Genomic DNA, 15564 nt, shown 5'->3' on the forward strand with positions numbered 1-15564 from the left:
CTGGCCGCAGGCCCCGCCCCTGGCGCAGGCCCCGCCCCTGGCCTGCCGGGACCGTAGCGGAAATGGGTCGGGCCGCCCAGGGCTCCGCCCCAAGGCCTCACTTCCGGGTCCGCGCGCCCAGCCTCGCGTCTGCTGCTAACGGGGATTATGGAGCGTCAGGTGAGGGCTCGGCTCGCGGCCCTCGTGGTCCTTGCAGCCCGGGCCGGGCCTGACCCTGGTGTGTCCCCTGCGCAGGTGCTGCCGAGTGAGCCCGAGGAGGCGGCGGCGCTGTACCGGGGCCTTAGCCGCCAACCCGCGCTGAGCGCCGCCTGCCTGGGCCCGGAGGTCACCACGCAGTACGGGGGCCGCTACCGGACCGTGCACACCGGTGTGTGGGCGGACGGGACAGGTGGCGAAGGGGCTGTGCGCTCGCAGAGGACACACGAGTGTGTGCAGGAGCCAGTTCCGGCACACAGGCGAGGGGGTTGTGCAGCCGAACTAGGTAGAGCCCGGACTGCGTGGGTGGAGGAGCGCTCCGACCTGAGTGCTTCGGCCTCTGGACCCTGTGTCCCAAACACATTCCAGGCACCCTTGATTGCATCGTGTGCGCTCGGGGCAGGCTTGGTTCTCCAGATAGCTGTCGGCTCAGGCTTTAGAGACTAAACTTGGGTTGCTGTCAAGCGTTGTCCAGGGTCCCCCTAGGATATTTGAAGACAGATTGGGGATGATGGGTCTGGGTCTTCCTGGATGGGGGCGCACTGGCCCCAACTGGCCAAAACAGATTGAGCAGCCTCACGCCTCCCTTGCAGAGTGGACCCAGCGGGACCTGGAAAGGATGGAGAACATTCGATTCTGCCGCCAGTACCTGGTGTTCCACGATGGGGACTCTGTGGTGTTCGCAGGGCCTGCAGGCAACAGTGTGGAGACCCGGGGGGAGTAAGTTTGAGGGAGGAAGCTTGTGCACAAGGCCACAGCCGTCTGCCCTGTCAGCTGTTAATGAGCGCACGCCATGTGCCTAGATGTGGGTAGGGCCCAGAGGAAGGCCAGGAGCCAGCTTCCTGTCCCTTAGTTTGTGGTGACATGGCCTGATAAGCACTAGAGGCTTGCTCCAAACTCAAGTCCAGCTCGTATCCTGTAGGTCTGGGGAGGGTAGAATGTGCCTCAGGGAAGAACAGCGAGGCCATGTGCCCTTGTGGGACAGGTTTCAGGTGCTACAGGGGATGGTGGAGAACCAGAGCCTTAAGAATCTAGCAAGGTGTGGTGGTGCACCCCTGTAATCCCAGCACTTGGGAGGCTGAGGCAGGAGGATCGCTGTGAGTTCAAGACCAGCCTGGGCTACATAGTGAGTTCAAGGCCAGCCTGAACTAAGTTTCAAGACCCTGTCTCAAAAAAAAAAAAGTATCTAAGGTTGTGGCCAGTGAGGAGGCAGCACAGAGCTATTCTGGGTTGGAGACGACCCTGACCCACTGCCCCACATCCTCCTCAGACTGCTGAGCAGAGACTCTCCTTCGGGCAGCATGAAGGCCGTGCTGCGTAAGGCGGGAGGCACAGGCCCTGGGGAGGAGAAGCAGTTTCTGGAGGTGAGTCTGCAGGGGCCCAGGTGGTGGGCATCAGGGAGTGCAGCCCCGCAGACAAGGCTCACCTGGAGGGCACGCAGACTGATGCCCCGGTACCCTCAGGTCTGGGAGAAGAACTGGAAGCTCAAGAGCTTCAACCTGTCAGCACTGGAGAAGCATGGGCCTGTTTACGAGGACGGTGAGGGCCCTGGCTGGTCAGCAGGCAGGGTGGACAGGAGGGGCAGCCCCAGCCCTAGTCTCCCTCTCATTAGCCCTTCCCCTACCCAGACTGCTTTGGCTGCCTGTCCTGGTCACACTCGGAGACACATTTGTTGTATGTGGCAGAGAAGAAGCGCCCCAAGGCTGAGTCCTTTTTTCAGACCAAAGCTTTGGACATTAGTGCCAGCGATGATGAGGTGGCCAGGCCGAAGAAGCGGGACCAGGCCGTCAAGGTGCTTGTGGTGTGGTTAATCCAGGAAGGCCTGGACGCATCCCTGGGGCTTAGTGTCTCCTTTCCATGTTCTACCTGTCAAAACTGGGGTGGGGGGCACTGGCTTCTAGGAAGCAGGGCAAGGTCTTGTAGAGACTGGGCATTGAGTGTCCTGTGTTCTCAGGGGGATCAGTATGTGTTTTACGAGGACTGGGGAGAAAACATGGTCTCCAAAAGCATCCCTGTGCTCTGTGTGCTGGACATCGAGAGCGGCAACATCTCTGTGCTTGAGGGGGTTCCTGAGAACGTGTCCCCTGGACAGGTCAGTAGTGACTCAGCGCACGTCCCACCTGGAGTCTGCTGGCCTTGCTGGAGCGACTGCCCCTTGCTCACCTGCCTTCTGCTTATGTTTGCAGGCTTTTTGGGCCCCTGGAGACACAGGTGTGGTGTTTGTGGGTTGGTGGCATGAGCCCTTCCGGCTGGGCATCCGCTTCTGCACAAATCGGAGGTGAGGAAACGGGACGCGGAAGGGGCCCTGCAGCCCAGCTGGCCTTGACGCTCACTGACTCTTGGGCCATTCCAGGTCAGCCCTGTACTATGTGGACCTCACCGGGGGGAAGTGTGGTAAGTGGCTGGTGCCCACCTCGGCTGTGTGGGTACACGCTGGCCCTTGCCGCTTGTGTGATGCTCACATTTCTGTGTGGCCTAGAGCTCCTCTCAGATGACTCCTTGGCTGTCTCTTCTCCTCGGCTGAGCCCAGATCAGTGTCGCATCATCTACCTGCAGTACCCGTCGCTGGTCCCTCACCATCAGTGTAGTCAGCTGTGCCTGGTGAGCCGGAGGTTTGGGGTCGGAGGTGGTCAGCAAGAAGAGAGGATGGCAGGTGACAGCTGAAGGGCCAGCATCATCTCCCTGTGGGCCCCTCCACAGATAGCCTCGTTGTCCCAGGCGCAGCAACGGTGTGAATTCAGCCTGTGCTCTGAAGGCGAGGCTGAGGCTGAGAGTGCTGGCAGGAGGGCTTTGCCCTGTCAGGTGTGCCATCTTGAGAGCACCCTGTATCTACAAGAACATTCTCCTGTCCTCTTCTGCACATAGCCAGGCTCTGCAAGGGGCAGGATGTGGTGAGAAGTTACACAGTCTGAGGCCCTACCCATGAAGCACTGAGCCCCAGGGAAAGATGGTACATGCCCGGATGAGGCCTCTCTGGGCACCTGGTGTAGGTCACAGAAAGGAGACCCATCAGGCTCATCTCGCTTTCCCTACTCCTCCCCTGGGGTACCCAAAGCTGTCATTGAAGGGGATATATGTAGAGCTCTGTGCCTGCAGGACGTTGCCCCCCACCCCCAGGGCTGACCATTGTGTTCTCTTGCAGTATGACTGGTATACCAAAGTCACCTCGGTGGTGGTGGACATTGTGCCTCGGCAACTAGGAGGTGAGGGTGCCGGCTAGGGTAGAGTGGCACCTATAGCTCCAGGTTCCAGCTGTCTCTTCCATCTCTGCCCAACATTTCTTCTTTGTGTTCCTTTGGAGGACCTTCTGTGTGGTGGGCCAGCCCTAGGCCCAACCTCCAAGGGAATGGGGCCCATTGCTGTGGAGAACAGTTCTGATGAAAAGAGTTGATTGGACCAAAGCTGAGATTAGAGTGGCCCAAGCTGACTGGGGATTTAGATGATTTAGTTCCTGTGCTGCCAGGCATGGTGGTGCATGCCTATTATCCCAGCACTTGGGAGGCTGAGGCAGGAGGATTGTTGCAAGTTTTGTGACCAGCCTGGGCTACAAAGTGAGCTCAAGGCCAGCCTGAACTGTGTAGCGAGACCCTGCCTCAAAAAGACAAAAAAAAAAAAAAAAAAAAAAATTCCTGTGCTGAAGCAATTGGATTTTGGCTTTTTCAGTGGTTAATTAAAACCATTGCCCTTCAAGTGGGTCTCTTAGAAGGTGCACGAGATTGGAATGTCATACTTGGGGGGCTCGGGGCCTGAGGTTGTTATATTACCCTACCCTTCATCTCATCTAGCAAACTTCATCCAGTCCAAGTCAGCTGTCCTCACGGAGGGTGGCCCTTGGCCGAAAGGCTTCTGTCTCATTCTCCAGTATCTATAGCTCCTCTTGGGATCTGGGACCATCCCAAGGAGAAAAGACATGAAAATCTCTTTATTTTCTCAAGCCATCCAGAAAGTTCAGGAGTCAAATACGCAAGTACAATGGACAGTGTTTCCGTTCAGTAGAGGGATAGCTCAGCAGTAGAGCATGTGCTTAGCATGCACAAGGCCCTGGGTTCTTCTCCAGCCCAGAGAGAGGGAGAGAGCGAGCAGAAGAACATAATGGCCTTTTTGTCTTCCTTTGGGTTGCAGGGATGCAGTTGGGGACCCTGCCTGAATCTTAGATAAACCCAAATTTCACCAGGTATGGTGGCTCATGCCTGTAATCCCAGCACTTGGGAGGCTGAGGCAGGAGGATTGTTCTGAGTTCAAGGCCAACCTGGGCTACAAAGTGAGCTTAAGGCCAGCCTGAACTGCATAGAGAGACCCTATCTCAAAAAGACCAAAAAAAAAAAAAAAAAAAAGCCCAAATTAGCTGTGTGTCCTTGGACAGTATCCCAGCCTCCCCAAACTTCCTTTTCATTTGGGTTGGGTTGGGTTGGGTTGGGTTGGTTTGTTGAGACAGGGTCTCACTGTGTAGCCCAGGCTGGCCTTAAATTCTCTATGTAGCCCAGGCTGGCCCTGAACTCTTAGTGATGTTCCTGCCTCAGCCTCCTGAGTGCTGGGATTACAGGAATGCGCCACCATGCCCAGCCCAAATTTCCATTTCTTCATCTGTGGAGGGAGTGGTTGTCCCTGCCTTACTTGGAGAGTTACAGTGAGGGTTCACTTGAGTATGATGACCTTGCATGGTAGGATTTAGTGAGACCCTTCTGCTCAGCACTGTGCTACAGTGGATATTACAATGGACAGACAGGTGTTACCTTGGTAAAAGGGGTCTAACAGTGCCAGTGGCCCGGCAGAAGCAAGTGTTCTCCCAAGCACTGATGCTCAGTGGCTCTTGCGCACTGCCTCTCCTGGGCCCTCAGAAGCTTCTGCCCTTCCGGCCCCTCCTTGGATGCCCTGCTATGTAGAACTGCTGTTCTCCCACAAGCTGCAGGGACCTGGGTCAATTGCCCAACAGTGTAGTCTGCCTAATAGTGCTGAGTCCCCCCAGTCCTTTGTGCCTGGACTCAGCCCCAACCTTCCCATCTTTACAGAGAGCTTTTCTGGAATTTACTGCAGCCTTCTGCCTTTGGGATGCTGGTCAGCTGATAGCCAGAGAGTGGTCTTTGACTCTGCTCAGCGGAGCCGGCAGGTAGGCAGCCCCTGTGGTCCCTCACCAGGAGCCTGAGCCCTGTGGCAGAGCATGTGTGGGACCTGGGGGGACATCCAGCCCGCTAAAGGCCTGCCTGGCCTGGTCTGGCCTGGACTCACTTCTCCTTTAGGAGGCCTGCTGCCCCTAAAGAGCCCTTGGCCTTCTTGCCCGAGTCAGATTGCAGCCTTTCCCAGGCACTTCCAGCTGGGTGACAAAGGATCTGCCACTAGAGTGGGTCCCTGAATACATTGTAAGGACAGTGATGTTACAGGGATGGGATGAGGGCACCCACAGCACGCCAGGCTCCTTTTGGTGTGGTATCGTATCGCCTTCATGCTGGCTTCAAGGGGCTCAGTGCATTCCTTCCCTTGCCCAGGGACACTCACTTGTGATGGGGCTGAGATGTGAGTGGCCCTCAGGCTGCTCCTTACTGCACTGAGTAGCCATCACCACAGCTGCTTATAGCCCCAGCCTGGACCAAGGTCACCAAGCGGGCAGAGGGGAGGCAGGGGCAGGAGCCACAGTGCCTCAGGATGTGGTGCCTCAGGAGGCCCCCCTTTGCTTTAGGACCTGTTTGTGGTGGACACCCAGAAGGGCAGTGTGACGTCCCTAACAGCTGGTAAGCAGGGCTGGTGATCAAGCGCGCCAGGTGAGGGCTGGGTCCGGAGCTTGACATGTGGGGCAGCAATAGCTCTGTAGCGACTCTCAGCACTAACTTCTGCAGCCTTTGCTGATGGTCTCCCTCAGACCTTGCCTTTGCAAGGCCCCTGCCCAGCCAGCACACCGCCTCCCGTGCTCCTCAAACCCACAGAACACTCTCTTGCCAAGACCTGCCAGTCGTCCTCCCCCTTGCCAGACCTTGGGTGTCTGTCCCAGGTAGAGACAGCTGTACCCCTCAGGGCCCAGCAGATACCTAGGATCTGCTGTCTCCACACACGGGCCTAGGGACTGATTATACCTGAAATGAGGTTTGAACTCTCCACCCTCCTGGACTCTACCTGCTCCTCTACAGAACTGTTCTATAGCTCATCACAGAAGTCCTGCTTCAGCATCTGCATGGACCCCACTGCCCAGTCTCTACCCCATCCAACTCCCTGCGCCTGGCTGCCACCTCCAGTCATTGAGGGGGTGGGGTGGAATGTCTTAATGGTCTGGTGTGTCCCCGGGGCTGGCAGTTCCTGGGCATATAGCCCTTGTCTGCCAGATGAACAAGGTGCTGTGGGTGGGGTGTGTGCGCGTATGTATAAGTGCCTTGAGAGCATCAGCGCCTAGCGAGAACCCGTCTGTCTCCTCCGGGGAGAGGTGCGAGGCTTAGCTTACTAAGAGCTGCCCACCTCCTGCTCTGAACAGAAGCATAAGGCGGGAAGGTAGCTGGGCACCTGTAAGACTTCTGCCCCTCACGGGACCGGGGCCTTCAGCCTGGCCTCTGCAGAGAACAAGTGGGGAAGGCAGTGGCTCTTCCCAGGCACTTAGTAGCATGTGCTTTCTCCAGGCGGGTTGGGTGGAAGCTGGAAGCTGCTCACAATTGATCGGGACCTTATGGTGGCACAGTTCTCCACGCCCAGTCTGCCCCCAAGCCTGGTGAGTGTTGACGGGTCACAGGCTGGGAGGCTGCAGCTCTGCTGGCCCAGAGGCAGACCATAGCTTGTCAGTACATAGAGGGGCTGAGACAGACCTGCCCGGCGCAGTCCATAAGGGTTTGGCGCTCATGGGGAGGGATTATGGGCTATTGTCTGCTCTGGGGAAGTGACTGGTCCTCTGGTACTGTGGAACATAGGGGACAGCAGAGGCTCGGACCCCAGGAGGGTGGGGTGTGTTCAGATGTGACCGTGAGTACTTGGTATATACCGGCTCACAGTAATGACCCATGCTGTGTCCTCTGGAGGTAGGTGTGAGGCCCAGCTTAGTAAAAGCTGCCTATCTCCTGCTCTGGGCAGAAGCAGAAGGCAGAGAGGCACCCCGACCACCTGTGAGACCTTTCCTTCCTCTTGGCAGAGAGTTGGCTTCCTGCCTCCTGCAGGGAAGGAGCAGTCAGTGTTGTGGGTGTCCCTGGAGGATGCCGAGCCCATTCATGACATCCTCTGGAGCGTCCGAGTGCTAAAGCCACCCCCAGAGCAAGAGAACAGACAGTACGGTAAGCTGGGCCAGGGCAGAGGGACACACTGTGCAGGCTTCCTGGCATGTAGTGTCGATGGAGACCCTGCCTCCTGGCTCACATTGCTCGGTTTCCTGAGACTCCTCCAAGAGGTTTTCTGTCCTTGTGGTCTTGAGGAGTAGCACCCAGGGTTCTGAGCACCTGTTCTGAGTGTCAGAACTGAGTACCACTAGGCCAAATCAAGTCCTAAGGAGAACAGGCCTCACCCAGTACCTGTTGCCACTCAAGTATACCTTCTCCAGAATGCTGTCCCCTCAGAGTGAGGCTCCCTGACCAGGGCAGAAGGTTTCAGAGGCCCATGTGCTGTGGTATGGGTTTCCCAGGTCAGCCCTAGACCTGCAGTGAGAGATGGGTGCTCGGCTGGGGAAGCCCCAGGGAAGTAGCGCTGGCCCTGCTGACTGCTGCTCTCTCCCTGCAGCTGGCCTTGACTTTGAAGCAATCCTTTTGCAGCCCCGTGACCCCCCAGACAAGACCCAGGTGCCCATGGTGGTCATGCCCCACGGTAGGTATCTGGGCGAAGAGCCTTGCCCACCCTCCACCTTGTCTAGGTGGCCCTTTCACCCTCCACTCCTATCCTATCTCCAGGGGGACCCCATTCATCCTTTGTCACTGCCTGGATGCTGTTCCCAGCCATGCTTTGCAAGATGGGCTTTGCAGTGCTACTAGGTGAGCAAGGAGGGACCCGTAGCCCTACTAGGACTTCGGTGGAATGATGGGATGGGCCTATTCTGCATAAACCCTGCGGTGGCCACTCATTTCTAGGCTTTTCTATGGGCTAGTTCCTCTTTCTAGTATCCACTACCAGGAACTGCCCTGGCCGAGCATCTCATAGTATGGACTAACTAAAGACCTCCATGGAAAGCAAGTGGTCCCTGGGTAATAGCCTGGAATGTCTTGTCCCTTTCCCTTGGTGGTCTGCGGTGTGGCTGGTCTTCAGGCCCACTTCACAGATGTGTGACGTGGGGTCCATGGGGCTGCCAGTGTTGCCTAACTACCCTGTCTGATCCCTCCCTCACCTCCAGTGAACTACCGTGGCTCCACGGGCTTCGGACAGGACAGCATCCTTTCCCTCCCAGGCAATGTGGGCCACCAGGATGTGAAGGATGTCCAGGTAGAAGGGGGCTGGGGCTTCCGACAGGCTAGAGGGCAGGCTCTCAGGGGTGTGGATGCAGACAGCTGGCTGCAGTACGCTGTGCTCTACCCTGTAGTTTGCAGTGGAGCAAGTGCTCCAGGAAGAACATTTTGACACAGGCCGCGTGGCCCTTATGGGTGGTTCCCATGGTGGGTTCCTCTCCTGCCACCTGATTGGCCAGTACCCAGAGACTTACAGCGCCTGTGTGGCCCGGAATCCTGTGATCAACATTGCCTCTATGATGGGCTCCACTGACATCCCTGACTGGTGAGTGTGTCCCTCCTTCCACCCCACATTCCCCTGTATCTCTGCAGGCCTCACAATTCCTGGGACTGCACTGACTTGGTCTCTTCACTTTTTGTTGTACCAGTGGTGGCACATGCCTATAATCCCAGCACTCGGGAGGCTGAAGCAGCCTGGGCTACCTGGCAAGACCCTGTCTCAAAGAGAACAAAAGAAAATTCATTTTTTTAGTACCCTAAACCCAGGTCCTTACCCTGAATACTGCCCCACCCCTTTATCTGGAGATGGTCTTGAAGGGTCACTAAGTAACCCAGGCTGGGCTCAAACTTGCAATCTTCCTGCCTTGCCCTCCAGAGTGCTGGAGATACAGGCGCGCGCCGCTACACCTGGCTCTGGCTCGGTCTCTTGTAGGTGTGTAGTAGAGGCCGGCTTCCCTTACAACAGCGACGGCTTACCAGACCGTAGTGTATGGGCAGAGATGCTGGACAAGTCCCCCATCAGATACATCCCTCAGGTACTCAGCCCACCTCACCCCACGTGCCACCTGTCCACCCAGATGTTAGGACCTAGTCTACCCCTGTCCATTTCCCACACACTCAGGTGAAGACGCCGCTGCTGCTGATGCTGGGCCATGAGGATCGGCGTGTACCCTTTAAGCAGGGCATAGAGTATTACCGTGCCCTCAAGGCCCGGAATGTGCCTGTCCGGTGGGTACCACAGGATAGCCCTGGCAGCTGGGGGGCAGGTGAGCAGGGGAGGAGCCTCCAGACTCATGTTGCCGCCCAACCCCTACAGGCTCCTGCTCTACCCCAAAAGCGCCCACGCACTGTCAGAGGTGGAAGTGGAATCAGACAGCTTGATGAATGCTGTGCTCTGGCTGCACACGCACTTAGGCAGCTGAAGCCCTGCCACGCTGCACGAGCTGGTCAGCTCATGTCCCACGGTGCTCTTGGGGAGCTCCTGGGTCTGGCAGAGCAGCAAGAGGCTCCATGGATGAGTGGGCAGAGGAATGTAGTCATAATAAATGAGGACACGAGCCTGGTTTATGCTGGCACTTTATACCATGCCATCCAATCGTGCCACCCGCTCCCACCCTCATGTTTCAGAGAGCCTAGGCCCTGGGTGCGGTAGCCATAAGGACTCCATCTGCCTCCAGTGTCAGCTGAGGGACCAGTGAGAAGTTCAGTCTGCCTCTCTTGGCCAACAAGCACTGTGTACCAAGCTGTGGAGCTCTTCTGCTACTTTCCCTTTGGGGAGAAACTGCTCTGCATCACCTTCTACTCCCAAGAGCGCCTCTGGAAGACGAGTGGGGCCCTACCCTTCCACAGCACCTACAGGCTAAAGTAGTTCCGGGGTAAGATCACTCAGCCCGAGGTGTGCTCAAGGCCCCAAGGAATCACCAGCTCATTGCCTAGAACCAAAGGCTAAGAAGCATTCTGCACAGGTATAAAGAGGAAAGGTGGCTTTATGTCTGACCAGAACTTTTGTCCTCCTCAAGGCAAGGGACCCAGGAAGGCCTAGCCCAGCTGGATGACCTTGTGAATCCAGTCCACAAACACAGAGACACGTAGGAAGATGGCTGGCCAGCCAGGCCGTGCACACACTCGGTTGGGGATTATAATTCCCTCCAGGACCCAGCAGTCATGGGTAAAGCAGGCAAGTGGGCCCCCGTAGTCACCCTGGCAGGTAGGAGGACTCATGAGGATCCGTGGGCGTGGCAGAGGCTAGCCCCTTGGGGGATGAGGTCCTACATTTCCAGCCACCCACAGCCTCCCTGGGCTGCCCAGAAGCCCTGCTGCTGACCTCACAGGCCCCTACAGGAGCCATCATTCCCCTGGTGCACATCTCACTCTCCCGAACACGCCCTCGGTACTTGACGTTACACTCCTGGTTGGAGATGACATTCAGCAAGGCCACGTTTAGGACCCTGTCATGACTTGTACCTATTGTGAGGGGAAGAGGAAAAGGAGAGGGCCCTTGGGCATGATCCAGGGCTGGGTCTCCTGGCCTGCAGCAGCTCCTGCCCATGCACTCAGCCCTTACCTTTGGCCTCACCCCAGCCTGCAATCTCACACTTCGTTGCTGGAGGCACCACGTAGCGCTCAGGGGGCAGGCAGATCAGGGCCACACGCTGGTTCAGGGTCACAGGGCTTCAGCAGGAATGAGGCACTCAGGACCTGGGGCCACAAACCCAGCCCCTCCTCACCCATTCAGCTTGTCCGCATACCTCTCCAGCTTGAGGAGGACCAGCTGGGAATCGGAGGGCCCACAGACCATCTTGGCCACGCGGACCCGCTGCAGGTCTGGCTCCTCCGGCTGTGGGTTCTGAAAGAGTGTGCCCAGCCACACCTCGTATCCTGTGAGGGATGCGTGGCTGGGAAAGGAACTCTGCTCATTCTCAGCTCCCAGTCTCCTGCCCCATAACCCACTTGGTGGGGAAGGCGTTTGGTAGGAGCACAGGGCGGCAGGTGGAATGAGACCCCCAAACTCAGGGAGGCTCACCAGGACGAGAAGCATTGCCGGGCCGTCAGTACCCACCGCTCCTTCACTAGGGACCCACTGCAGAAATGCTGGCCCTGCCTGGGGGAGTGGACGTTTGAAGGGACAGTGAGTCCTGAAACACATACACGACCTGCCACTCTCTGCTTAGGACCTCTGGGACCAGGGCAGGTCCCCATGTCCACTGGACAGGACACAGCCACTTGTGCCTCACCTGTTGTGCAAGCTGACTGTCCAGGGTGAGTTCCCAGGGTGGCCCCCCACCATGCGCAGCTTGGAGAGCCACTGGTTCGGCCTGTCTGGCCTCTTGCCACACTTCTCAAACTGCACCTGGTCTGGGGGATGGGCAGATGGCTGGAACCCCTTGGCTGGAGGTCTGGGCAGAGGGGCTCCTGCCCGAGTGTGTACCTGGCGGGTCCAGGATGGACAGTAGTGGGTCATCATCTGAAAGACCAAGTTCACTCAGTCTGAGAACCAGTCTGGAGGTGGACTGAGTGAGGGCCGTGGGCAGTGTCCCGGGACTTACTGCATCGATGCAGGGCACAGTAGTCGAAGGAGGTCCCTGGGTCAGTAGTGTAGCACCAGGGCCCGTGGCTGTCTCCATCTGGGTTCCGGCAGAAGTTTTCCTTCAGTTGAGCATCCGGGGCAGAGGCGGGTGTGAATCTAGGTGGGAAACAGGGCTATGTCAGACCAAGGCACGTTGCCCATGGGTTCAGGCCCGATTCAGGGCCCACGTTCTCACCGTGGCTTGTGCGGGGTTTCAGCAGACCAGTGCTGGCATGGGACACCCTTGCGGGTCTTGTTGACAAAGCCTCGATACTGCTTCCCAGAGCCATGGTAGCAATCTGTGGTGGGGAGGTGGGCGTGATCCACCATCCTCCCAGGCCCCCACCCCTGCCTTCAGGCATCTCCAGCCCGGGCACAGTGCCCACTGAACCAGCCTCACCCTCTGTCCGGACGTCTTCGGCGCAGCGCGGGATCTGGTAGCAGAAGGCCACGCGCATACCAGGCCTCGATGTGAAGCACCAGGGGGCCTCTGAGCCATCAGGGTTCCGGCAGAAGTTTTCCCGGAGGTCCCTGGCAGGCACCTGCTTGCTCAGCAGAGCAGCATCCCGAAGGGCCGCCTCTAACCCCGCCCAGCCCCGCCCAGCCCCGCCTTCTTGCTCACCCCTCCACAGGCCGCCTGCCCCTCGCCCAGCGCTCACTTGCAGGCATATTTCTCCGGCAGGAATCTGTGCTGGTGCGGGCTCTGTGAGTCCCAGCGCTGGCAGGGCACGCCCGCAGTGGTGGTGTTGGCGATGCCCCGGTAGCCTTCACCCTTCCCTTGGAAGCAGTGGAACGTCATGGCTTCGTGCGGCGGCTGTACCTCAGGCCCTGGGGCGGAGCGAGCCAGGTTAGACCCAGAAAAGCTGGGATCTGGGCTGATTCGTAGGTCTCCCGAACTCCTTGGTTTTGCTCGCCACCCCCGACCCCACGCCCCGCCAAGCCACTCCCCCTGGTTCCCCAGTTACCCTCCTGGCACAGGAGGAGAGGCTCACCGCAGCTGGGGAGATCGCAGAATTCTCGAGGGAGCTCCGGGTCTGTGGTGTAGCACCAGGGCCTCTCAGAGCCATCAGGATTCCGGCAGTAGTTGTCATCCAGATCTTTGTCCAGGAACCTAACGGGGCAGTACCTAGGCCTAAACAGGACTCTGGGACTCCAGCCCCTTACAGTTGTTTTTTATAGACCTTTATAGGTCTGGCACTGCCCCTAGCCTGCCCCCTGAGCACGTACGTACTTGCCAGGCTCAAAGGGGTGCACATGCGGGTGCTGCAGGTCCCAGCGCTGGCACTCACGTCCGGACTCTGTGTGGTCCACCGAACCGCGATAGTCCTCGCCATTGCACCAAACACAGGCAGCTGGAGACGTAAGACCAGGGCGCTTCTGGAAGAGAGCGGACCTGTCCCTCCCCCCAGGCTCTATGCAGCGGGCACCACTTACCCTCCCTGCAGGACTTGATGCCACAGCTCTGGAAGCGCACTGTAGAGTCTGTCGTGTAGCACCAAGGACCTCCGGGGTCCCCATCAGGATTGCGGCAGAAGTTTTCTTCCAGGCCATTCTGGGGTGTGGGTTTATATCTGTGGGCAGAGCATCACTACAGCATGTGCTGGGAGAAATCTGCCGGCAGAGATGGAGGGAAATGTGCCTCACTTGTGGTCATTGGGGAACTTGAGATTCCAGCTTTGGCAGAGCAGGCCACCTACTGTCCTGGTCACGGTGCCCCGGTACCTGACCCCATTGTCCATAATGCAGGTCCGAACATAGTCTAGAAGCAAGAGAGGAAAGGTCAACAGGATTGGAGGCCCCAGGCTCCCCGTCCCCACTTCACTCCTCCCTGCAGCCACTTGCCTTTCTTCTGGAAGAGATCACAGCCCGCAGAACGCAGCAGCCTTGTGTGAGGCGAGTGCTGGGTCCATGGCAGCAGCTGGCAGCTGAGGCTGCTCATGTTGTAGTGAAAGGCACTGGGGAGGAAAAGGCACAGGGCTGCCCAGGTTCCGGGTTCCCTGTCCTCCAGCCGTATCTATGCCACTCAGCCAGCCACTCACCGACAGTCCAGGAGGGGCCCGCAGCGCTTAGCACACTCTTCGGCATCCAGCACATCCTTCTGCCAAGACCCAACTACTCCGTGTAACAAGTGCTGCAGCTCTGTGCCCCGAAGCACCTGGAAGTCATTCAGCAGCGGGCGCTGCCCTGTGGTGTGGGCATACATGTCAGTGCGTGTGTATTGGCATGTCCTGTGCCTTGGTCATTTGGGGGGGTCCAATACAAGACCTCTGGGATAGGCCCTGTGTGTGCTTTCCAGAGCCACCCCAGACCCCTGCATGGAGTGGAGGAAACACCCCAGACATGGTAGTAATCACGAGGCCCACTCAGGTCTAACACACACGTCCCATGAGAGCTGTGGTGATGCTGCCTGCTCCCCGTCTCGTCTCTCAGATGAGAATGCCTGGGCTCAGACCATTAGGATAACCAGACAGGGACCCAGCCTCGGCATTCTGACACCCACCCGCAGGAAACACGTACGAGATTAGATTCAGGAGTCTCTTCCTGCAGTACATATGCATCTGTGTACTTCCAGGACTGCCTCTGTGCTGCAGCAGAAGTGCTAGTGTAGGCCCGAGCAGGCCATATACACGTTTTGCCAGAGCTTCCCAGCTCTGCTCAAGAGGCCAAGGTCACTGCTCCCCGCTCAGTGGGAAAGTGAGCTCCTGGCAATGACAACAGCATGGGCCTGGGGAAACCCCGCTGAAGACAGGTGGGCATCAGAAGGGCACTCACCAGGGGCCTCCAAGGATGGTGTCAGAAGCAGCAAGAATAGGAGCCACCCCATTCTCTTGGCCGGAGACTGCACTGTGACCCACCACAGCCCCATCCGGGAAGTTGTGAAACCTGTCCCTGTGGGATTGGGTGACTCTGGCTCCACACCCCCCACTCCAGGCCTGTAGGCCCCTGACCTGAGAGGATGTGGCCGGAGCTAGGTGGGGCCAGGCCCCAGGCCTTGGATCCTGTACAAGGACCCTCACTTCAGTACAGCTACAGCCTGGAGAGGCTTCCCTGTGGCACAGACAGCAGTTAGAAGGGTTTAGTGGGGACCCATGAGGCACCCTGGGGTGTGGGCTTGAGGACTCCTCGCAGGGCACACGGGCGGATGTGGGAGCTGCCAGAGGCTGGGCTCCCGCCCCTGGATGGGGGTGTTAAACTTCTCCAAGCTTCGTCCCCCCTCCCCGGGTGGAGTAGAGAACATCACCTGGCCGAGCCTCAATGCCGCCCTTCCCCCATTCCTGCCTTATCAGCTGGGGCCAGCTGTAGGAGTTCAGCTCACGCCCTCGGCAGCGGAGCCCACGGAGGCTCACCGCTTGCTGGTGTCACTGCGGGGGAGGTGAGTGAGGCCCCCCATTGGGACTAAAAAAGAGTAGGGTGAAGGTAGCAGGGACCTGGGGGAGAGGCTTGCAGACACATTAGCCTACGCATGGGCCAGGCCTTAGGGTTTTGGGTTGACACAGGCATCCTCGGGATCCCACTTAGGACACGAGTTCTGGCCATCACTTCGCTGCAGGCCAGCGCGAAGCAGTTGAGACCTCTGACCCAAAGCGAGGGTGAGAAAAACCGGCAGGAGATCGCGCCTAGGACTCCCGCCGGTCTCCGGCAGGAGCGGACCGGTGCGTGCGCGTGCACGGCTGGAGGCGCGGCGCG

General features: G+C 58.3%; 2 protein-coding genes across 7 annotated transcripts; one reads left to right on the forward strand and one right to left on the reverse strand.

Annotated features, from left to right (window-relative positions):
• Positions 1-67: 67 nt before the first annotated feature.
• Apeh (acylaminoacyl-peptide hydrolase) lies at positions 68-9869 on the forward strand. The gene is made up of 22 exons (XM_005410206.2): positions 68-159; positions 235-367; positions 789-915; positions 1466-1559; positions 1659-1734; positions 1824-1987; positions 2150-2287; positions 2382-2473; positions 2549-2589; positions 2675-2796; positions 3338-3398; positions 5205-5302; positions 5870-5921; positions 6795-6883; positions 7298-7436; positions 7876-7959; positions 8043-8123; positions 8480-8568; positions 8666-8856; positions 9244-9346; positions 9433-9539; positions 9628-9869. The coding sequence occupies exons 1-22, from the start codon at positions 148-150 to the stop codon at positions 9731-9733; spliced, it is 2199 nt and encodes a 732-aa protein (XP_005410263.1). The 5' UTR covers positions 68-147; the 3' UTR covers positions 9734-9869.
• Positions 9870-10279: 410 nt separating this feature from the next.
• Mst1 (macrophage stimulating 1) lies at positions 10280-15250 on the reverse strand. 6 transcript variants are annotated; one of them, XM_005410212.2, is made up of 18 exons: positions 14650-15250; positions 13917-14061; positions 13720-13832; positions 13522-13636; positions 13312-13448; positions 13109-13229; positions 12870-12988; positions 12537-12705; positions 12278-12408; positions 12074-12176; positions 11858-11994; positions 11740-11775; positions 11546-11666; positions 11335-11412; positions 11060-11206; positions 10876-10982; positions 10636-10775; positions 10280-10511 (listed from the first exon to the last, which is right to left on the reverse strand). In XM_005410212.2, the coding sequence occupies exons 1-18, from the start codon at positions 14741-14743 to the stop codon at positions 10350-10352; spliced, it is 2175 nt and encodes a 724-aa protein (XP_005410269.1). In that variant the 5' UTR covers positions 14744-15250; the 3' UTR covers positions 10280-10349. The 6 variants fall into 6 exon arrangements, 5 of the variants coding, with proteins under 5 accessions (XP_005410269.1, XP_005410270.1, XP_013363050.1 ...); XM_005410213.2 differs by having other exon boundaries at positions 11060-11157; positions 11335-11446; XM_013507596.1 differs by having other exon boundaries at positions 11060-11157; positions 11335-11464.
• Between the last annotated feature and the right edge of the window lie 314 nt (positions 15251-15564).

The sequence above is a fragment of the Chinchilla lanigera genome, unplaced genomic scaffold, assembly GCF_000276665.1.
Source record: "Chinchilla lanigera isolate Chin_1 unplaced genomic scaffold, ChiLan1.0 scaffold00131, whole genome shotgun sequence".
In the NCBI taxonomy this organism is placed as follows: Eukaryota; Metazoa; Chordata; class Mammalia; order Rodentia; family Chinchillidae; genus Chinchilla; species Chinchilla lanigera.